The sequence below is a fragment of the Salvelinus fontinalis genome, chromosome 4, assembly GCF_029448725.1.
Source record: "Salvelinus fontinalis isolate EN_2023a chromosome 4, ASM2944872v1, whole genome shotgun sequence".
Classification (NCBI taxonomy): domain Eukaryota; kingdom Metazoa; phylum Chordata; class Actinopteri; order Salmoniformes; family Salmonidae; genus Salvelinus; species Salvelinus fontinalis.
This window is the reverse complement of record NC_074668.1, coordinates 17546643-17569718: the sequence shown is the minus strand read 5'-3', so window position 1 is coordinate 17569718 and position 23076 is coordinate 17546643. Positions and strand designations below refer to the sequence as shown.

General features: G+C 46.7%; 1 protein-coding gene across 5 annotated transcripts in view; it reads left to right on the top strand.

Annotated features, from left to right (window-relative positions):
- The first annotated feature begins 389 nt into the window (after positions 1–389).
- The window catches only part of LOC129853213 (intermembrane lipid transfer protein VPS13A-like), an 81332-nt gene continuing 58645 nt past the window's right edge, over positions 390–23076 (top strand). For 2 of the 5 annotated variants that reach the window (XM_055918994.1, XM_055918992.1), the window contains exons 1-40: positions 390–855; positions 3644–3687; positions 3793–3835; positions 4001–4096; positions 4212–4313; positions 4553–4662; positions 4796–4855; positions 5166–5225; positions 5344–5424; positions 5540–5597; positions 5809–5936; positions 6250–6356; positions 6588–6759; positions 7292–7354; positions 7623–7755; positions 9483–9577; positions 9723–9865; positions 10297–10498; positions 10647–10761; positions 11072–11208; positions 11804–11936; positions 12094–12211; positions 12508–12652; positions 13372–13456; positions 13593–13771; positions 13896–14052; positions 14714–14793; positions 14946–15005; positions 15141–15348; positions 15712–15828; positions 17968–18071; positions 18350–18517; positions 18804–19111; positions 19374–19521; positions 19656–19830; positions 19917–20041; positions 20650–20819; positions 21357–21601; positions 21775–22094; positions 22240–22602. In XM_055918994.1, coding sequence (XP_055774969.1) covers positions 756–855; positions 3644–3687; positions 3793–3835; positions 4001–4096; positions 4212–4313; positions 4553–4662; positions 4796–4855; positions 5166–5225; positions 5344–5424; positions 5540–5597; positions 5809–5936; positions 6250–6356; positions 6588–6759; positions 7292–7354; positions 7623–7755; positions 9483–9577; positions 9723–9865; positions 10297–10498; positions 10647–10761; positions 11072–11208; positions 11804–11936; positions 12094–12211; positions 12508–12652; positions 13372–13456; positions 13593–13771; positions 13896–14052; positions 14714–14793; positions 14946–15005; positions 15141–15348; positions 15712–15828; positions 17968–18071; positions 18350–18517; positions 18804–19111; positions 19374–19521; positions 19656–19830; positions 19917–20041; positions 20650–20819; positions 21357–21601; positions 21775–22094; positions 22240–22602 — 5457 coding nt within the window. In that variant the 5' untranslated portion in view covers positions 390–755. The remainder of the gene's footprint in view (positions 856–3643; positions 3688–3792; positions 3836–4000; positions 4097–4211; positions 4314–4552; positions 4663–4795; positions 4856–5165; positions 5226–5343; positions 5425–5539; positions 5598–5808; positions 5937–6249; positions 6357–6587; positions 6760–7291; positions 7355–7622; positions 7756–9482; positions 9578–9722; positions 9866–10296; positions 10499–10646; positions 10762–11071; positions 11209–11803; positions 11937–12093; positions 12212–12507; positions 12653–13371; positions 13457–13592; positions 13772–13895; positions 14053–14713; positions 14794–14945; positions 15006–15140; positions 15349–15711; positions 15829–17967; positions 18072–18349; positions 18518–18803; positions 19112–19373; positions 19522–19655; positions 19831–19916; positions 20042–20649; positions 20820–21356; positions 21602–21774; positions 22095–22239; positions 22603–23076) is intronic. The other 3 variants (XM_055918993.1, XM_055918996.1, XM_055918995.1) reach the window with 3 other exon arrangements.

Sequence of the window (23076 nt, the reverse complement as noted above, 5' to 3'; positions counted from 1 at the left end):
GCTACCTGCCGCCCACAGGACATCAACAGCCAGCCAGGGTTTCGTTAAATAAACTAAAAGCACAATACTTTTTATTGCACGTTTAGGCCTAATTAAACATGCATTTGACGATGTTTAATTTCAATTCACTGGCACTATGACGAATAGTTTAATCATACTCATTGGTAGCTTAATATATACTTTAATATACTTTAGGGGTATTTACACGGCACTGATAGACAAGACATAGCGAGATACAGATTATAATATAGTTTATGCGCCTATTCCGACAGTGTCTGCCTGGCCACATCCTCCCTCTCCTGCTCTTCCATTTTAAAATACACCATTGCGATAGCCAACGCTATATATTTTGATTACCGATGCACGGTTCTGACTTTCTGCCTGGTGATCGACATGTCTATGCCTGGCTGTGCCTCTGCCGTCTCTCCCTCTCTTTCTTCGCGGTGTATTGCACCCCCATAGCTCTGAACGATGCGAGAGTTTGTTCTCGAAGTAGGCGACGACAAATAGTTTCCTCCGATGCAAAAATACTGAACCTTAGGAGTCGATTCATAGTGGAATCGAAGTTTGACAACCAGAAATGAGAGTCGACGGGCAAGGAATCGATTATTTTGGAATCGACTCCCCACCACTACTCTACTGACGCAACCAAATGCTTGAGAAACAGGACTAGGCGCGACAGGTAGCTAGCTAGTCAAGAGAAACTTAATGTAAACAACTGAACATGGTGACCGAGAGGTGAACGACACAGCAACATGGTCTTCGAAAGCGTGGTGGTAGATGTCCTAAACAGGTTTCTGGGGGACTACGTTGTGAACCTTGACACCTCACAACTCAAGCTCGGGATTTGGGGAGGTAACGTTACTTTGACGATTAAGTGTTTTATGGTTTACAAGACAACGGGCACACTATTTTCACGGCACTTAAAAACGAAGTGATTTTCGATAGCCCTGGTCCATTTCCTAACCTACTACGAAAAAGTCACTTCGGTACTAGTATCGAAGTGCCGTGAAAAGAGTGTTTCCCAGAGTAAGACAAGGCTGGTTTCCTGAGGGCAAGTTTTGCTACTATGCTTGCTTGTTAAGGTTTTGTAGGCAACTGGTTAGCTATTATGGGGTTTTATTTGCTAACCAAGTAGCTACGTTTGCTAGTCTACATCAGTCAACTAGCCCAGGTAGCCATCTTCACAGGTTTGCTCGCAAGCCCTACCCCCCCAAAAGCCAACGTTTTTTGTTTGGCTGGAGTCCAGGTGTGGTCACGCCCGTTTCTTATTATTTGTCTTCTTCTATGGTATAATGGCGTTCGCAACAATTAGAAGTGCATTCTGCCACTTACTGTGCGGGTGGATAATAAGGATCCCAAAAAGGAAAACATTAGAGTAAAAATAAATAGACAAACTATCAATAAATAAATAAAATAAAATCTACCTGCTTTTCTGTAAAAACCTCATTCTAATCAGGTCCCAATACAGGCTCAGAAGCCTCCTGTGAGGGCTGGACATTTCTTAGGACAATAGTCCTTGTAGTGCTTCTGCCGTGAAGTCTTGGAGCCCCAAAAACTTCTCGGCTGCAGATATGATATCCAGCTTCTTGGACTTCTTAGACACTTGTGCTGTACAATTAATCACTGTGGCTATAAATGCCACAAAATCCACCTTCTTCACAGTGAGTGTATCCAGATCACTTGATTGACTTAAAACACAAGCAACTGGTTGCAATGCATCCACCACCATATCTTCAACACTGTTGCCTCCGACTATCTTCACCGACCAACACATAGGAGAATCGTACGCAGCCCTGATCTTTGACACCTCGACCTCCTAAACCCTAACAGGGCACTCAAGGCAGTTCGGAGTATGATCCCCACCACAGTTGCAACATTTTCCATTCACAGATTATTCACAATCATACTTCTCCCGTCTGCAAACATTTGACACGTGCCCAATTTTGCATATTTTTTATATTGAATGTTATCAGCTCTTCAACCAAAACCTAATATTATCTGAGTGAACAAGTAGCTTCCAAACACTTCCTGTAGTTGTTGATCAGTCTCTCTTGTCGCTGTGGAGGAATTTTGGCCCACTCTTCCATGCAGGACTGCTTTAACTCAGTGACATTTGTGGGTTTTCATGCATGAACTGTGCATTTCAAGTCCTGCCACAACATATCAATTGGGATTAGGTATGGACTTTGACTGGGCCATTCCAAAATTTCAAATGTTTTGATTTTAAGCCATTTTTATGTAGACTTGATTGTGTGTTTTGGATCATTGTCTTGCTGCATGACCCAGCTGTGCTTCAGTTGTGCTTCAACGGATGGCCTGACATTCTCCTGTAGAATTCATGGTTCCTTCTTTTAAGGCAAGTGGTCCAGGTCTTAAGGCAGCAAAGCATCCCCAAACCATCACACTACCACCACCATGCTTTACCATTGGTATGAGGTTCTTACTGTGGAAGGCAGCTTTTGGTTTTCGCCAGGCATGTCGTCCAAGAAGTTAGACTTTTGAATCATCTGTCCATAGAACATTCTTCCAAGAGTCTTAATAATCATCCAGGTTGGGATGTACATTTTGTACATCACATCATGGGTCCCATTATGCCTGGCGAAAACCAAACAAAGCATTCCACAGTAAGATCCTCATACCAACGGTCAAGCATATCAGAGAATTCTACAGGAGATTGTCAGATCATCCGTCTGTGAGCTGAAGCTGAAGCGCAGCTGGGTCATGCAGCAAGACAATGATCCAAAACACACAATCAAGTCTACATGAAAATGGCTAAAAAGCAAAACATTTGAAATTTTGGAATGGTCTAGTCAATTTTGGAATGGTCTAATCCCAATTGAGATGATGTGGCAGGACTTGAAATTAGCAGTTCATGCTTGAAAACCCACAAATGTTGTATTTCTGCATGAAGAGTGGTCCAAAATTCCTCCACAGCGATGTGAGAGACTGATCAACAACTACAGGAAGTTTAAGCAGTTCGGCATGTAAGAGTGGGCCAAAATTCCTCCACAGCGATGTGAGAGACTGATCAACAACTACAGGAAGTTTAAGCAGTTCGGCATGTAAGAGTGGGCCAAAATTCCTCCACAGCGATGTGAGAGACTGATCAACAACTACAGGAAGTTTAAGCAGTTCGGCATGTAAGAGTGGGCCAAAATTCCTCCACAGCGATGTGAGAGACTGATCAACAACTACAGGAAGTTTAAGCAGTTCGGCATGTAAGAGTGGGCCAAAATTCCTCCACAGCGATGTGAGAGACTGATCCAAAACTACAGGAAGTTTAAGCAGTTCAGCATGGAAGAGTGGGCCACAATTCCTCCACAGCGATGTGAGAGACTGATCAACAACTACAGGAAGCATTTGGTTGCAGTCATTGCACCTAAAAGTTGCACAACCAGAAAGATATGATACTTGGAGTTGTAAGTCCAAGGCCTGACAACTTGCCAACAGACAGAGCACATGATAACATAAGGTGCCGCTTGCCAATATTTGTTTAGTGAAATGAGGCAAAGTTATTTCTCAGCTTAGGCTCAGCCCTATATGTTTCCAACCTCATGGTACGATGTATCTATTAGCGCTGTATATTCATGTAGCAGTGCTTCTTGAGTCCTTTTAAACCAATATGCTTTTCCCCCCCTAGGTGATGCTGTGCTCAGAAATCTTGAAATAAAGGAAAATGCCTTGGTAGGTTTTACATGAATGGCTAGGCCTCCTGCTAAACGTATCAGTTGTTAATTATGTAGGTACATTGACATTGTATCGTGCTGAATATTTTTGTTCTTGTTTCAGAGTCAACTTGACATTCCTTTTAAAGTAAGAGCCGGACATATAGGTAAGATTTGTACGATGACTCTCAACACAACACCTACCGTAACCCTATGACATTTACAATAGTGCCTTCCTCCTACTCCCTCTTTCTCACTCTTCAACCTCTTTCTATTTGTTCTCTCACTCTGCTGTGTGTGTGTGTGTGTGTTTGTGTGTGTGGTTCTGTCAGGACGCTTGGAGCTGAAGATTCCATGGAAGAATCTGTACACCCAGTCAGTGGAAGCTACACTGGATGGAGTTTACCTGCTCATCGTGCCCACAGCCAGTGAGAACCTGACCTTATCACCGATATGCATGAACCCTAGCTGTAGTGTGTGTGTGTGTGTGTGCACGTGTCTTTGCTTTTGTTAATGGGTAGCCTATGTCTTTGCATGTTTTAGGTATAAAGTATGATGCAGAGAAGGAGGAGAAACAGCTTCAGGAGGCTCGTCAGAGGGAGCTGCAGAGGATCGAAGAGACCAAACAGAAAGCAGCGGAACAAGGTCAGAGTTCATGTGTCTGTCTGTTTTGGCAGTTAGTTACAATATTATACATTTTGAGTCTTTGTAAGTAATGTATAGCTTCAAAATGTTTAAAACCGTCATGTGCATCTCAGGCTGTCAATCAGTGTTTACATTTCCCCACACTCACCCCTTGGCGGGGCTGCCTTTGGGTTAAAACACAGACTCAGGACTGTGACTTTAATGCATGTGTTCTTATATCATGTTCATTGGTGTCACAGAAAACCCCGCACTTGAGAAACAAGACACCTTTGTGGAGAAACTGGTGACACAGGTGATCAAGAACCTTCAGGTGAAGATCTCCAACATCCATATCCGCTATGAGGATGACGTGAGTATTCCGCCTAGTGTACTACAGTAGTACTACACTAGTACTACAGTACTAGAACTATGTATATTACTACTGTGTTGCATTACTGTAAGTTTCTTTCTCCTCTCGTCTCTTTCTCTCTTCTCTTTCTCAGGTCACCAATCCCAAACGCCCATTATCATTTGGAATGTCTCTACAGAACCTCAGCCTTCAGGTAATGTGTGTGTCGCCTTCTCATGAAATCTGTCATTCATTGTGGATGTTGTACAATCTAAATTGCAACGGTTCGATTTAGTTAACGTCTGGATATGGGATATGTGATGTCGTGGTTAAAGGAATAGTTCACCCAAAATACAAAATGTGATATTGGTTTCCTTACCCTGTAAGCAGTCTATGGACAAGGTATGATAGCAATCCATGCTTTGGTTTTGTTATGGTTGTGGTCAGAGTTATGGTCTATTTGTGGTCTGACGCTGAAACAGTATCACGTAACTTCTCAACCCCAAAACTGTGTTACCCCACAGACAGCAGATGAGAACTGGAAACCTTGTCTTCTGAATGAGAAAGCCAAGCTGTTTTTCAAGGTAGAGTATTCTTTACAGCAATGGTTATTCTGTAGATGAGTTTTACATACATTATGACACTATTATACTGTCAACAGCGTTCTAAGCTGTTTTCTGTTGTGCTTTTTCCTCTCCTCAGCTTGTCCAGTTGGACAATCTCTTTGCCTACTGGAACGTGAACTCAATGCTGTACTCCAATCACATGCCAGACGAGGCCCTGGTGAGTGACCGTGTCATCAATCAGCACCGTTGCTGAGCGGTGAGTCTCTTAAGTGAGAGTGATGTCTATCTATGATGTCTAATTAAGTGTCTCTTCCTGTCTGTCGTTTCCACAGCGATGCCTCCAGAACAGCATGGATATCTACAGTTCCACCCCCATGAAACACGATTTCAGTGAGTGTTGCCTAGTCGATATAGGGGTGTGACATAGTCTGGATCAGTCTTGGTATTCATGTTGCCATCCACCTGATACAGGGAATCAAATCAGTCATTTGAGTGTATTGTAATTTAATAATTTTTCTCATTATTTAAACCCACTGTTGAATTGTTGTTTATTTCGGTATCATATCCTTATTAACCTAATTTTCCTGTTCAATGCTGGCAGTTTTTCGTCCGATAACAGCCAATGCGAAGCTGAGCATGAACCCCCGGTCAGACGTAAACTTCTCTTCACCCAAGATAGACTTGGTAGTCAATCTGAGAGAGGTGGCCGTGGATCTGAACAGGCCACAGGTGAGATGGGAGAGAGGCCATGAAAGAGAGGGCGAGAAAGGGCTACATTTTCTTCGAGCAAAAGAGCACATTTGCCCAGAAAATACTGTAAAACTCATTAGAATCTGCATTGTGACTTCAACAATGTGCATAATAAGGAGGGTGGCTATTATTTAACGACAGTGAAGGACACTGATGCATGCGATTTCCACAATTTTGCTATCCTGTCTATTTGAGATGTTACAGTATTTTTACCAATATAAAATCGTGTTTATTATTTCCCTCTCAGTCTTCTTCGTTGACCCCTGAACTCTGACCCTTTCCCGCTCTGCAGTATATCAGCATTCTGGAGCTCCTGGGCTCGGTGGATATGATGTCACGCAACCTGCCGTACAGGAAATACCGGCCGCAATTCCACGTGCACACCAACGCCTACATATGGTCAACACTCACTCTTTTGTTTCTTATACAAAAAAATACTTAAAGCCTTTGCCCTTGATGTATTGATGACAATTGTGGTTATTGTTCATGTTTAGGCAGTGGATGATAATTGTGTCATGTTGCATGCCACCCAGTATAAGATTATTAGACACATTTTTCCAATCAATTGAGTTACAGTGATGTACACAGACTAGGCCCATTGTGACTCACTCTGCTTGTGTTTTCATCTAGGTGGCAGTATGTGATTACGGGCATCATGGAGGTGGACGTGAAGCCACGGCTGCACATGTGGTCGTGGCAGCGCATCCACCGCCACCGGCAGACAGTCAAGTGTTACAGAGCGCTCTACAAGTCCAAGATCACCAACAAGAAGCCCACTGAGAAGCTGCTCAGGGAATTGGAGGTGTGTGGAGATCAGGGTCATGTTCATTAGGCACCAAATGGAAGAAAACTGACAAACAGGAAGGGACTTCCTGTACTTGTCCAATAAGAAGCACACATGAAAATGTTCCATTCCAAAAGGTTTTGAAACATTTTCCGTTGCGTTCCCTAAGGAGCGGAACCCAGACCTGCATTCAAATAGTATTTGTTTTGTTTCCAAAACTTGAGCAGTGCTTGATTGAGCTTGCCTGGCTGTAATTTGACCAATGGAATACTCCCTAAAGTTCAAGCCTTGCCCATCTGGCACTTCGGGCTGACTCAATCAGGCGCTCAAAGTATTTAAAAGAAAACAAAATGCTCTTTGAACCCAGGTGTGGTGGAGATTGAGAAGGGCCTGCTCCTCCCTCGCTTTCAGAGTTGCAACCCCAGTCTTCTTCTCTACTCTGCTGCATTGATTGATGGACATTAAGTCATTGATGAAGTAATAATTTATGGATTCCCATAACGGCCCGGGAACTGTTTTAATAGATCCATCTTTCCCTCCATGTGCCCAGGAGACTGAGCGGACTCTGGATATTTTTAACATCACGCTGGCCAGGCAGCAAGCTGAGATGGAGGTAATTGAGCTATCTGTTGAATTATTCATAGCTAACTACCTCTCTTCTCTGCATCTACTGTAATGTGTTTAGCCTGTCTGTCCGTCAACTAACTCATTTGTTCAAAATGGCAGTAAAGCATGACTGAAATAACCCTACTTAGTCACACTGCTATAGCGTAACCACCAGTGCAACACGTGGTCACAGTCTAACTAACAGTGGTTCCAGCTAGTGGTTGTGGCTGAGGTGTTATGTGTAGAATGTGACCAGCATTGGTTGGTTGTTCCAGGCGAGCAAGGCGGGTCTGCGTATCTTTCGTCCGGGGGTGAAGGTGGAGGAGGAATCTCAGGGCTGGTTGGGCTGGATGTGGTCTGGCTGGTCAGGAGATGACGGCGCCAAGTCCAAGGAGGTCAAAACTGGAGGTGAGACTGCCCACATACCCAGTTTGATACAGGGTCTCACTTTGACTAATAAATAAACGCAGAATGTCTGTTAGTGCCAGCATCCTGCCACAGCTGCAATCTTTTTGGCTTGCAAGCTTGAAGTAGGCCTTGGCTAGCTAAATGCCGTTGTAGGCCTACCAAGTACAAACCTAGCTACAAAAATCGACAATGGCAAAACAAGGCGCTTGAAAAGACCCCATACTGATATTGAGGTGGAGAATTCCTGTCAATCCACTGTGCATGTTGTTCCTCGGCCTAGTCCTTTAACGTCCATTGTCCAGGAGGCTGTCGCTCCTTTCCTCAGAATCCTCTGACACAGGTGAAGCACAGTTGGAGTTTAGAAGACCGCATCAGCAAATGCGTTCTTAACCAACCAAACATTTATTTTATTGGGAGAAATTGCCAGCAAATCAAAGTTGTTACTTTGCAAAGAGATGTATGGGCGCCGTGAGAGGAGAGTGTCATTGGATTTAGACAGACATATCAGCAATAAATGAGATCAAACGAGTAGGCTACCAGGGCACCAATGCTTAGTTGTCTACAGGTCGCCTTGCCTCTTTTCTCATAAGGCCAACGTGCCAATCATTCAGCTGGTTTACTGTGTGTCATTCAGCTGGTGTACTGTGTGTCATTCAGCTGGTTTACTGTGTGTCATTCAGCTGGTGTACTGTGTGTCATTCAGCTGGTTTACTGTGTGTCATTCAGCTGGTTTACTGTGTGTCATTCAGCTGGTTTACTGTGTGTCATTCAGCTGGTTTACTGTGTGTCATTCAGCTGGTTTACTGTGTGTCATTCAGCTGGTTTACTGTGTGTCATTCAGCTGGTTTACTGTGTGTCATTCAGCTGGTTTACTGTGTGTCATTCAGCTGGTGTATTGTGTGTCATTCAGCTGGTTTACTGTGTGTCATTCAGCTGGTTTACTGTGTGTCATTCAGCTGGTGTACTGTGTGTCATTCAGCTGGTGTACTGTGTGTCATTCAGCTGGTGTACTGTGTGTCATTCAGCTGGTTTACTGTGTGTCATTCAGCTGGTGTACTGTGTATCATTCAGCTGGTTTACTGTGTGTCATTCAGCTGGTTTACTGTGTGTCATTCAGCTGGTGTACTGTGTGTCATTCAGCTGGTGTACTGTGTGTCATTCAGCTGGTGTACTGTGTGTCATTCAGCTGGTGTACTGTGTGTCATTCAGCTGGTTTCAAAATGACATCATCGGGGCGCATTGTGTGATTTTAACCAATTATGAGTAGGCATTGCCTATTAATTGTCTACTAAGTGGTTGATGATGTCATTGGAAACACTTAATCTTTTTTACTACAAAACATAGAAATGTGTAATTTTCACATGTTGATGTCGGGGTGGTGCTGAAGATGATGAATAGGAAGTAATTTTTTTTTGCCATTTCCCTTTAACCCTGTCCTGTCCCAACCAAGGAATTATCAAGTATTGAATCATGTTGATGACAAGGTGCTCATGATGATGATGATGATGATGATAATAATGGTTTTGGACCAGTTATGTCTATATGTCTATGACTTGCGCACTTGGAATTGCATTTTTGCATTTTCTTCCCTTTTGTAAAGTTGATTTGAAATTATCTTGATGATAAGGCGCTCCTGATGAGGAGGATGTTTTAATGTTTGTTTTTGTGAAGCTAGACAAATTGTATGGACAATACCATTTTTTACAAAAAATCTTTATTCTCCTCAGCTTTTGGTGAGCTTATGACTCCTGCCGAGAAGGCCAAACTCTACATCGCCATTGGCTACAGTGAGGTAGCTGTCAATCACAACCTGCCAAAGAACGTGAGTGGCTACTGTATATTTCCTACACATCGTAGTGCAGTACAGCAATCCCTGGCGTCTTCCAAAAGAGATATTTGGATATAGAAAGATAACCCAGGACACTATTCACAATCTCTCTTTTCCCTCTCTGATTTTGTTTTTGCAGTTTGAGGACATTAAGATACATTTTCACATGAAGAGGATGTCTTTCTCAATGAAAGACAACAAGGATCAGAATGAAATCCTCAAGGTCACAGTTGAAGACCTGAAATCCATGCTGACCCAGAGGCCCGGAGCACAAGCCATTAAGTACGCACAGTACACACTCTGGGGTGTGTTCGGTGAGGGGAAACGTTCAGAACGTTGCACGCAGAAATGAAGAGCTGACATGATGTCAAATTTTACATGACAGAATATCATATCTGTTCTACAAAATCTATTTATAATCGATAACTCTGTACACCTGTGAACAGACCCTGCGTTTAAATACTTTCCCCCTCCCCTGTTGTAGTGCTTTATCAATGGGATATTGTTGCCAGGTTTTTGTTGTCGTGCCATAGTCCAAGAGCAAACTTGAGAACAGCTGACGACACTATTTTGCGATGCTCGGTTTGTCGGTATCTCTCTCTTTCTCTCCCTTTGCTTTTCCCTCATCTCTCCCCCTTTCTCTTTCTCCAGACTTCTCTCTCTTCTACTGCTCCCTCCTGTTCTGATGCTGCTGATGTTGTTGTTGCCCTCAGGCTGTCGGCCCAGCTTAGTCTGTTTGAGGTGAAAGGACTGGCCAATAATCGTCCGGCGCCCACGCTGCTGTCGTCGAGGAAGGCTGCCACGGTAACAGGGACCCCCCTGCTTGACATCCTGTTTGAGACCAACCCTCTGGATGAGAGTGCTGACCAGCGGCTCCACGTCGAGTCCCAGCCTCTGGAGATCATCTATGACGCTGTTAGTGTGTGTGTGTGTGTGTGTGTGTGTACCTGTTTACATGACTATGTCAGTTGTTCCTCGGTTCAATCTGGCGTGAAGTTGTTAGAACAAAAATGTGTGTGTTTGCATGTGTAACAACATGGGTACCTGTGTCTCCCTCCGGCAGGTGACGGTGAACAGCATGTCTGCGTTCTTCTTGCCGCCTGATGACCTCCAGCTAGACGAGCTGACCAACGCCACTCTCATGAAGCTGGAGCAGTTCCGAGACCGCACCTCCACAGGTCAGAGCCCCGCCTCTAGCTCTGACTGACAGGCCACACTCACTTTCCTGGGCTGAAACACAGCACTGATGGATTTGTTGACATGTGCTGCAGGTCCAAATATGGAGATCTATTCATTTATTTTCTATGGACATGGAGGTTGGTGAGGTTACCTTATGATTAATCAGCCAGGATATACGCCTCATTGACCTCAATCTCCAATCCATACTTCTTATTTCCTTTTGACAGACACCCCTCCCTCCCCTTTCATATCCTATATTATGTAAGAACGTGCTGAAGTGTGCCGTCCATTATATGGTGTTGTCTGCAGGGCTGATGTACGTGATTGAGACCCAGAAGGTTCTGGATCTGAACGTCAACCTCATGGCCTCCTACGTGATCGTGCCCCAAACCGGCTTCTACGACTCCACCCAGAACCTCATGCTATTGGACCTGGGTCACTTCAAGGTAGGTCACTTCAATTGACACAGCACACGCGATTGTGTAGAGATAGCGGTTTGATCTGACTTGAGTGAGAGACGATGTACGGAAATTTGAGAACTGTGATTGATCCTATCATGTTGCTAAATTTCACTTGCTCAATAAGGCAACCACTGAGCAGACTCAACTTGCCTGACTGTTTAGTTTTCTAGCCCCGGGCAGTCAAACCCTGCATAATAAACAGGACCTCACCCAGGTGTGCTATGACAGGGGTTTTCAAACTGGGGTCCATACATTTTAGCTTTGTTTTGAAAAACTATTTTGGGTAGTTTTGTATGTGAAAAATTATTAGTTTATGAATATTGCTAGCTGCAACAGAATACCATCATGGAAACCATTTTAATGTCTCTATGTCCAGTATGAAGGAAGTTAGAGGTAGTTTCACGAGCCAATGCTAACTAGCGTTAGCACAATAACTGGAAGTCTACAGGAACATTTGGCATACTAGCTGTTCCTGTTCATCCGACTCTGGGGTAGCAGATAAAAAGGGCTTTATTGCCTGGGCAACGGTCCCTGGGAAGAAAAGTTTGAAAATCCCTGTTCTATGTCATTGTGTTATCAGGTGTCTAGTCTGAGCAGAAAGGGGCTACCCCAGCTCTCTGTAGGGAGCAGGACTATACAGGACATCATGTCCCAAGCCTACGACAGCTTCAACATCAAGCTCAGCAGCCTACAGTTCCTCTACAGCAAACCAGGTACACACACATGCACACAATTATCTGCCCAAAATGTGTCATGTGACACAACTACGCAGGGAAGTTGTTTTCTGTAGCTTATTGCGTTCTTGCGTTGCGTACTTAGGTAGAATATAGCTAAATTAGGCTTACCAGTGGTTGTTGTGTTGTGTATTAGACGGGGACTGGAGGAAAGCCCGTAAACTGAAGCAATCGGCCCTCCACATCCTGGAGCCTGTTGATGTCAAGGTGGTGTTCAGCAGAGCCATGGTGGTCACAGACTCACGCATGCCCAAGTAAGAGGGAGGGGAGAGGGGTGGGTGGGTGGAGGAGGAGGGGGATGGTGGGTGGGTGGGTTCTGGGGTGGAGAGAGGGGTGGGTGGGTGGAGGCGGAGGGGGTTGGTGGGTGGGTGGGTTGGTTCTGGGGTGGAGAGAGGGGTGGGTGGGTGGAGGAGGGGGGGGGGTTGGTGGGTGGGTGGGTTCTTGGGTGGAGAGAGAGGGGTGGGTGCAATGCCTTTTTTGGACTATGTATAATCGTGTTTGTCAAAAAGCTGGTCAGATGAATGATATGAATAAAGTGTGTGTGTGTCAGGTTTAAGCTCTTCGGGGAGATGCCTCTCTTGTCTCTGACGATCTCTGATGATAAGGTGCGGGCCGTGCTGGAGCTGATTAACAGCATCCCGCTGCCAGAGAGCAGGCCGGCCCCGCGCCGCACCAACACACACTCTACACCTAAGGTACTAACTACTGGGAGTCTCTCTGCCTGTCTGTGGGTTGACTTTCTCTGCCTGTCTGTAGGTTGACTGTCGGTCTATGAGTTGACTCTCTCTCTGCCTGTCTATGGGTTGACTCTCTCTCTGCCTGTCTGTGGGTTGACTCTCTCTCTCTCTGCCTGTCTGTGGGTTGACTCTCTCTCTCTCTCTCTGCCTGTCTGTGGGTAGACTCTTTCTCTCTGCCTGTCTGTGGGCTGACTCTCTTTCTCTCTGCCCGTCTGTGGGTTGACTCTCTCTCTCTCTCTGCCTGTCTGTGGGCTTACTTTTTTTCTCTCTCTCTCTCTCTCTCTCTCTCTCTCTCTCTGGCTGTCTGTGGGCTTACTCTCTCTCTCACTCTCTGCCTGTCTGTGGGCTTTCTCTCTCTCTCTCTCTCTCTCTCTCTCTCTCTCTCTCTCTCTCTGCCTGTCTGTGGGTTGACTCTCTCTCTCTGCCTGTCTGTGGGTTGACTCTCTCTCTCGCTGCCTGTCTGTGGTTTGACTCTCACTCTCTCTCTGCCTGTCTGTGGGTTGACTCTCTCTCTGCCTGTCTGTGGGTTGACTCTCTCTGCCTGTCTGTGGGTTGACACTCTCTCTCTCTGCCTATCTGTGGGTTGACTGTAATGTCGGCTGTTGTTTTGTGTGTAAATAGATTTCTATTGGGTTGTGTGTGTTCGTGTCTAATTTCTGCTTGTTTTTCTTCCGCAGGCTCCAAAGCAGTCGTACACCCCTCAGCTAACCCCCAGGCAACCAACCATGGCTGAACTGCGCAACTCCCTCATATGGGAATCAGGTGAGAGACATGCATGCACACATACAGCCCATTACAAATGGATCTCTGTACTTTACGCATACACACAACTGTGATCATGATAGACGTTAGTGTGGCATTATCATTTAAGTGTGTGTGTGCGTGTGTGCATGTGCAGGCTCAGAGGAGGACCTGTTCTACGATGCTCCCAGCTCTCCTATAGGCGACAGTGCGTTCTTCCCCGACAACATGCCCAGCCCCCTGCAGCGCTCCGACTCGGTCAAGAGGAGAGGTCTGGTCAAGAAAGATCCCAAGAAGAACATGACAGAGTTCCTCATGACGTTTGAGATCAACAAGGTATGCTTAACATAATATACATCTGTGTGTGAGAGTCCTTAAACACTTCATTTAGATGTTTAGATTGCTAATAAAGCTGCGTGTGTATGTGTGTGTACTTGAACTCCCTCATTCTGCTTTCTAGCTGTCTGTTCAGCTGTGTCGTCTGTCTAGAGGCCAGGAGGTCACAGTGTTACACCTGGATGTCGAGCGTCTCGGCACCGAGCTCAAGATTCGCTCCTTCGACATGACATCTAACACCTTTCTACGTGAGATCTGCCTAGAGTGCTCAGAGTATATGGGTAGGTGAGGGGGTGGGTGGGAATCGTTGTTTCTTAAAGGTAGGCCTGTCAACTAACTGATCCAGAAATTGACTATCGAAAATGTATCTTAAACATTTCAATATTCAAATAATAATTAGCATAACTTTACATAAATACGTAAATGTAAAATCTGGGTCTTATGCGCCTTCGCTACAGCCTGCTCCACACCAGCTCTGACATTAGGGGAGACGCCAGAAAAGCTAGCCACACTTGAATGTGCCTGTTTATGCCATTGAAACCAGCATTTCTCTCCTGTTCTATTTGTTTTTCAAATGAACTATTCTGTTGTCCACTACATTCAAAGGTAGTAATCTAGTAATGTTTGATAGCAACCTATTATAGTTGTTGCTTCTTTACATCACCCCTCTTTCCACACTTTTAACATATGTGTCACATGAAATCGCTTACATCTGGTGTATTTTTTGAATGGTGTTTTTCCCTCGATTGCATTTTTGGAACATTAGCAGGATAGCTCTGTGCACCTTGCTGCGTTTGGAATGTGAAGAAATGATTGTCTACATCATTATGAGATAAACGTGATATGCTGCTTCCTCATTGTTGGTGGTTGTGTGGCATGTCTGCAGACATCTCTGTGTGGTTTTGGTGTGATATGATTTTCTGGTTTGATATACTTGTCCAGATTCAGAGGAGAAGAAAGTGCACCTGATCACCACTCTAGACAACACAGAGGAGGACCTCCTCACATTGGAGTACACCAAGGTGTACACACACACACACACACACACACACACACACACACACACACACACACACACACACACACACACACACAGTCAACACTGTTTCATGCATTCATCATCCAATGTAGATTAACAGTAGAGCAGGTCTAAAAGCTTCAATGTCTCTTTCAGGCTGATAAGAACGGGCCAGAATTCAAGTCTCAGTACAAGAACACTGAACAATCAGTAAAGGTAAGATCTTACAATACAACTGTGTTAACCCACGTTTGGAACTTCAACGTGATGTTGATTTGAGCTCAGTACTCTGCTTAGTTGTGTTAGTGTGTTCATTGTGACGGTGGTGTGTGCGTGAAATCTCTGTCTCAGGTGAACTTCTCATCTCTGGATGTACACCTGCACACAGAGGCTTTGCTCAACGCCATGAACTTCCTGAACAGCCTCCTCCCCCCGACCAAGGAGGCGGTGCCTAGCAAGGAGGAGCTGCCCACAATCCCAGAGGAGGACGAGGGAGAGGGGGAGGAGGGAGAGGGGGAGGAGGGCGAGAAGGAGGAATCGGCCGTGGCAAAAAGAACATGTAATTATCGGTTTCATGGAATCCATTCCGGTTACGGGAACTAAGACTTTTCCACTGTTGAAATGTATTAGAATTTATTTCATGAATCAAGTTAGTCGAAAGTGGAAGAGAATTTGGTTAGGTGATATACCTCCTGTATATTTGTTGCATGTAGAGATATTGAGTAGACACATGTCCTCCATGTATTCTCCTTCTAATACGTAGCTAGCTAAACCAAATGTAAATTCTCTGCCATTGTATGGACCACTTGACGTTTGATGTATTGTGATGCAAACAAAATCATCTTCACATCAAAGCCTCTTTTTTACGTTTGGATGAAGGAACTGCTCTTTCATCAGTGTCTCTCTACCCCACTCTCCTCAGCTTCTAAGAAGTCAAAGTTTGAGGATGTGGTGAATTTGCACATCAGAGCTGATCTCAACTGTCTGAAGGTTTTCATCCGAGGCCAGAGCCACATGATAGCAGAGATCCGCATTGAGGGTAACACAAGTCACCGTCCGCAACACAAGTCACCGTCCGCAACACAAGTCACCGTCCGCAACACAAGTCACCGTCCGCAACACAAGTCACCGTCCGCAACACAAGTCACCGTCCGCAACACACGTCACCGTCCGCAACACACGTCACCGTCCGCAACACACGTCACCGTCCGCAACACAAGTCACCGTCCGCAACACAAGTCACCGTCCGCAACACAAGTCACCGTCCGCAACACAAGTCACCGTCCGCAACACAAGTCACCGTCCGCAACACAAGTCACCGTCCGCAACACAAGTCACCGTCCGCAACACAAGTCACCGTCCGCAACACAAGTCACCGTCCGCAACACAAGTCACCGTCCGCAACACAAGTCACCGTCCGCAACACAAGTCACCGTCCGCAACACAAGTCACCGTCCGCAACACAAGTCACCGTCCGCAACACAAGTCACCGTCCGCAACACAAGTCACCGTCCGCAACACAAGTCACCGTCCGCAACACAAGTCACCGTCCGCAACACAAGTCACCGTCCGCAACACAAGTCACCGTCCGCAACACAAGTCACCGTCCGCAACACAAGTCACCGTCCGCAACACAAGTCACCGTCCGCAACACAAGTCACCGTCCGCAACACAAGTCACCGTCCGCAACACAAGTCACCGTCCGCAACACAAGTCACCGTCCGCAACACAAGTCACCGTCCGCAACACAAGTCACCGTCCGCAACACAAGTCACCGTCCGCAACACAAGTCACCGTCCGCAACACAAGTCACCGTCCGCAACACAAGTCACCGTCCGCAACACAAGTCACCGTCCGCAACACAAGTCACCGTCCGCAACACAAGTCACCGTCCGCAACACAAGTCACCGTCCGCAACACAAGTCACCGTCCGCAACACAAGTCACCGTCCGCAACACAAGTCACCGTCCGCAACACAAGTCACCGTCCGCAACACAAGTCACCGTCCGCAACACAAGTCACCGTCCGCAACACAAGTCACCGTCCGCAACACAAGTCACCGTCCGCAACACAAGTCACCGTCCGCAACACAAGTCACCGTCCGCAACACAAGTCACCGTCCGCAACACAAGTCACCGTCCGCAACACAAGTCACCGTCCGCAACACAAGTCACCGTCCGCAACACAAGTCACCGTCCGCAACACAAGTCACCGTCCGCAACACAAGTCACCGTCCGCAACACAAGTCACCGTCCGCAACACAAGTCACCGTCCGCAACACAAGTCACCGTCCGCAACACAAGTCACCGTCCGCAACACAAGTCACCGTCCGCAACACAAGTCACCGTCCGCAACACAAGTCACCGTCCGCAACACAAGTCACCGTCCGCAACACAAGTCACCGTCCGCAACACAAGTCACCGTCCGCAGCACACGTCCGCAACACAAGTCACCGTCCGCAGCACACGTCCGCAACACAAGTCACCGTCCGCAGCACACGTCCGCAACACAAGTCACCGTCCGCAACACAAGTCACCGTCCGCAACACAAGTCACCGTCCGCAACACAAGTCACCGTCCGCAACACACATCCGCGACACACGTCGCCGTCGCCGTCCCCGACGCAAGTCACCGTCCGCGACACACATCCACAACAACTGCATGCATGAATTATGATATTGCATACAATTATGTGTTTGTGTGATTAGATGTGTGGACAGGACACGCACGCACACACATTATAATGATGCTAGTGCTACCTTTTGGTAAATATGAAGAAATACTCAGGCCACTGATGATCTTTTCCTATTGGCTCTGGAACTGATATGAACACACCTTTGTTGTGCCCCACCATGAAATCGGGGGGGGACTATGGATCTGTCGCCGTCCGCTAGTACGTACGTTAGTTAATCACGTGATATCTCAGACACCGCTGGCCCGATTTTGACAAAACTTTGGTGAATGATGTGCCATACCATAGAGATATGGCATTTACAAAATTACACTGATTGGCCAAAGGGGGCGCTATAGTAATCAACTGAAGTTCCAAACTTTGAACAAGCTTGCATCATTCGTTATTTGTGGGGGACGACATGTTTACTTTTGCCTTGTTTTAGACTTGTTCTAGAGTGGTTCTAGACCTGCTCCTCAATGTTCTGCCTCTTTGTTCTATGTTCCAGGCCTGGTGTCGGAGGTGCTGATGAGGAGAAAGGCAGTGGAGGTTCTGGCCAACCTGAAGAACATAGTCATCCTGGACTGTGATAAGGAGGCACTGTACAAGCAGGTAGCTTTTGCTCAATGTATTCCTTTGCGTGCCCTAATGAACACGACCCAGCAGTCATTGACTACCATACTCACAAGGCTCACTCATGGCCTCCAGTATCCAAAAAGGATCAAATGAAAAATTGACATATCAAAATTTGAACAAACGCCAAATCTAATCTTTGCCATTTGTTTTACTTTAGCGATGTTATTTTCCCAGTCAAGGGGCCACATTCACGAGAAATTATGATTGTTGTTTTTGCTTTCTGCTGCTATATTTGTACGGCATCTGCATCCTAGTGTGTGTCCATAGCTGATAAGGAGGTGTTTGCTTTCCGTATGGTGAACCACACGGACGCCACTGAGGGCGATGCCTATCTAGACATGGGTAAAGTGGACACCAGCATCACCCTGACGGTGGGCTGCATCCAGGTCATCTTCCTCAACAAGTTTGTCTCCTCTATCCTGGTAAGAGACACCATCTCTCTTAACTCCACTTAACTATCACCTATCCTTTTATGTGCTTCAAAAATTCAGCTGCCAACAACACTTTTCCAGGGTGTCGAAAAACATGGCCTTTACTTGTAGTACCGGTACCAAAATGCCCCAGAACCTACCAAGCCTAATCACATACGGTGCACTTTTTCGCTTCTGGATTGTCCTACGTCATATGACCATCGATGAGAACTCTGTAACGTAACTGCTCTTTGTCCCACCCCTTCTCTTCCTCCTCATTCACCTCCCTCTCCCCCAGGCCTTCATCAACAATTTCCAGGCGGCCAAGGAGGCCCTGGCTGAGGTGACGGTGCATGCAGCGGAAAAGGCAGCCACGGGGGTGATGGAGCTGGCTGAGCGCAGCACGCGCATCTCTCTGGATGTAGACTTCAAAGCTCCTCTTGTCTTCCTGCCGCAGTCGTCCTCCTCCACCAACGTCACTGTGGCTGACCTCGGTATGGTCACGGTCAAGAACTGCTTCGCCTTGGTCGACTCCCAGACGCATGTCAAGATCCCTCCCATCATCGACACCATGACCGTGGGCCTCAGTGACCTGAAGATGTACAGGTGAGACAGAACAGGGTTGCTAGTAAAGCACAACAGTAGTCAGACAATTCTGTATACGGAATCAGAATTAAACCTCATGGATTCGCAGTTTTTTTAAAGTGAACGGATTACTTAATTTGTTCACAGGGATGTGAGGTGTTTCTTGACAATAGACAGATTTCTGTGTGTTTCAGGTACTTTTGTATATCTGTTCCATTCCTGGATGTGCAGAAAATCAGAACCTGTAAAGCCATTTGTTTGTTTGTTGTGTTTGATTGTCCAGAACCACCTTTGAGAAGGGGAGATTTCAGGGGGAGATCCAGGTTCTGAAGCCGGTCAACCTGGACCTGTCCATCCAGAGGAACCTGTCAGCCTCCTGGTACCACAACATCCCTGACATAAAGATCACTGCCCACCTCAAACCTATGAATGTGAGTGTGTGTCAGTGTGTGTGTCTGTGTTAGTTAAAGACAACTCTCAATGAACAAGAAATGTTAGTATGAAATGATGGTTGTTGATACATTTGTGTAACGGGGTGGGTGTGTGTGTGTTTTTGTCTTACTAGCTGATCCTGAGTCAGGATGACATGACGGTGGTGTTGAGGACTCTGGGTGAGAACATGTCAGAGACGTCAGACGCTGCTTCCCCTCGTCCTCCTCCGTCTACAGTGGACCGCTCCGACACTGCCACTACCAAAGGCTCGCAGGGCACAGGAGGTACTGGTACTATCCCCACCAGCGGTGAGGACAGTTGGGTTGAATGTGTGTGTGAGTCTTAATATTTGGATGATTGTGATATTGATAATCATGTTGAACCCTGTCTGTAGGCAACATAGTGGTAACTGCTGCAGTGGTCGAGACCCAGAAGAGCACTAAGCTGAAGAACACACTCAAAGTAGACTTCAAGTTTGACTCCATGACTCTGGTTCTGTACAGCCCCAATGGGACTGAGGTGACTACTGCATCACTACACACCTTCACAAACACTAATTGACCACAGAAAACTCCATCCGCTTAGATATTCTTACCAAAAAGTGTGTGTCTGTGCCTGTCTCTGTGGGCGTGTGACTCTACCTATGTGTCTGTACCTGTCTCTGTGGGCGTGTGTCTCTGCCTATGTGTCTGTGCCTGTCTCTGTGGACGTGTGTCTCTGCCTACGTGTCTGTGCCTGTCTCTGTGGGCGTGTGTCTCTGCCTATGTGTCTGTGCCTGTCTCTGTGGATGTGTGTCTCTGCCTATGTGCCTGTCTCTGTGGACGTGTGTCTCTGCCTATGTGTCTGTGCCTGTCTCTGTGGACGTGTGTCTCTGCCTATGTGTCTGTGCCTGTCTCTGTGGACGTGTGTCTCTGCCTATGTGTCTGTGCCTGTCTCTGTGGACGTGTGTCTCTGCCTATGTGTTTGTCTCTGTGGACTTGCGTCTCCGCCTATGTGTCTGTGCCTGTCTCTGTGGGCGTGCGTCTCTGCCTATGTGTCTGTGCCTGTCTCTGTGGACGTGCGTCTCTGCCTATGTGTCTGTGCCTGTCTCTGTGGGCGTGCGTCTCTGCCTATGTGTCTGTATTCAGGTGCAGGTGTTGGACTCCAGGGATGATCAGCTGATGCTGGCTGAGTTCACCTTGGGAACTATCTCTACATCTGTCCACATGTTCTCAGACGGATCCATGAAGGCCTCTGTCAAACTCACAGACTGCCTGCTAGACGACAAGAGACGCAGAGTCAAGAATATCACTGCCAGGTAAAACACACACACAGTTACCTTGGTACTAAGCCTACGTACACATTCACAGACACTGGGAGAGATACCGCAGAGTGATGTGTGTGTACTGTGAACATATGAGCGTGTGGCTCAGTGCTGGCGTTGATGCACGAGGCTCAGTGTGTGTTCTCCAGCGTGGCATAATGTTCATCACTGCTTCACCATCTGTCTGTTCACATAGGACTGTCACACAGCTAAGATGAATGGCTTTGGTTAGCAACCCCATAATAGTCAAAGCAGCTTTAATTTAATCTCGCACTCCCAGTTCATCAAAACCCATAAGTATTTCCATCTGGTATGTCAATTGTTTTGAGAGAATGGAATCTTTGAATCTGTAGAGTAGAATACAAAGTTACTCACTCTTCAATGTAACATCATATGACAAACAGATTACAAGGTATTTAGTGCACTTATGGTAGGGTGTGTTGTTAGGTCCCTTGCTGTAGAGATTGTTATTATTTGCTCTTTCTGTAGGAATCATTATGTACACCTGTCCCTCTGGCCTCTGTCTGTCAGGATGATGGCGATTCGTCCGAGCTCTGAAAGAAACGTGATGGTGGAAGTGAACTACAATCAGGGGCGTGAAGGCACCTCTCTGGAGACGGTGGTGCAGGATGTCTACCTCTGTGCCAGCATGGAGTTCCTGCTCACCGTGGCCGACATCTTCCTCAAGGCCAGCCAACAGGGTTTCTCCTCAGCCGCCCCCAAGAACAGTAGCACTAAACCCACAGTTACAGCCACCGCCGCTTCCAAGGAACCTGGTACGACCCATTCACATTTCACACTACGCAATATTCACCACAAATGTCATGTTTGTACGACGTCCATTTAGTGCAAAGTGAATTTTCTGATAGTTTCAATCTGTTTCTGACAGTTTTCTTCCATTTGATGCCTAATGAAAACACTCCTGCTTTCCTCTCTGTCTGTACTCCAGCTCCAGTGGCAGTCAAGTTGGAGATGAATGTTCTGGTGAAGAACCCAGAGATTGTCTTTGTGGCTGACCTGACGCGTGCCGACGCCCCAGCCCTGGTCATGACCATGGAGTGCGAGCTGGTGATGAAGAGCAACCCGGATGGTCAGCTGATGACGGCAGTGGTCAAGGACCTGAAGGTGGTGGCCTGCCCCTTCCTGAGGGAGAAGAGGAGGAACAAGGAGACCACTGTGCTGCAGCCCTGCCAGGTGTTCTTCAAGAGCACACAGTCCTCCACCTCCCCGCAGGCCATGGAGGTCTCCATCAAGGCACTGACACTGAAGGTAGGCCACATCAACAGAACGGGAAGAAGCATCTCACTAATAAAATACCTTGTCACTTTTTCTTATGTTTTTATTTCTGGCACAGCTGCCAAAACCAGAGTGATGTGTCTTACGTTCCATTGTCCTCCGTGCCCCCTTCCCACAGGTGTCGCCCATCATCATCAACACAGTGATCACCATCCAGTCGGTGCTGAGCCCGGCCGGTGCAGACATGCCCCAGTCGGAGTTGGAGAGCCATGTGCCCCCAGACCTGTGGGAGCGCCGGTCCTGGCGGGATCTCAAGCTGTGGTTCCTGGAGGAGGAGGGTAAAGACGAGGATGCCCAGTCCCTGGTCCGGCTGATTCCCCAGGGTGAGTCCCTGCAGGTGGCCATTTCCTCCATCTGCCTGACCCTGGAGGCTGGGGTGGGCCACCGGACCGTCCCCATGCTGCTGGCCAAGTCCTCCTTCCATGGGGACGTCAAGAACTGGAGCACCCTCATCAACCTGCACAGCCAGCTCAACCTGGAGGTCAGGCACTGTACATCTCTGCATGCGACCTCTACACTACCTCTATACAACATCTACAAAACCTTTACACAACCTTTACACACCTACACAACATTTTCACAACTTCTACACAACCTCAATTCAACTAAAACATACAGTTGAAGTTGGAAGTTTACATACACCTTAGCCAAATACATTTAAACTCAGTTTTTCACAATTCCTGACATTTAATCCTAGTTAACATTCCCATTTGCGACCAAGCTTTAACTTCCTGACTGATGTCTTGAGATGTTGTTTCAATATATCCACATCATTTTTCTTCCTTATGATGCCATCTATTTTGTGAAGTGCACCAGTCCCTCCTGCAGCAAAGCACCCCCACAACATGATGCTGCCACCCCTGTGCTTCACGGTTGCTTTTTTACGGCGGTTTTGGAGCAGTGGCTTCTTCCTTGCTGAGCGGTCTTTCAGGTTATGTCGATATAGGACTCGTTT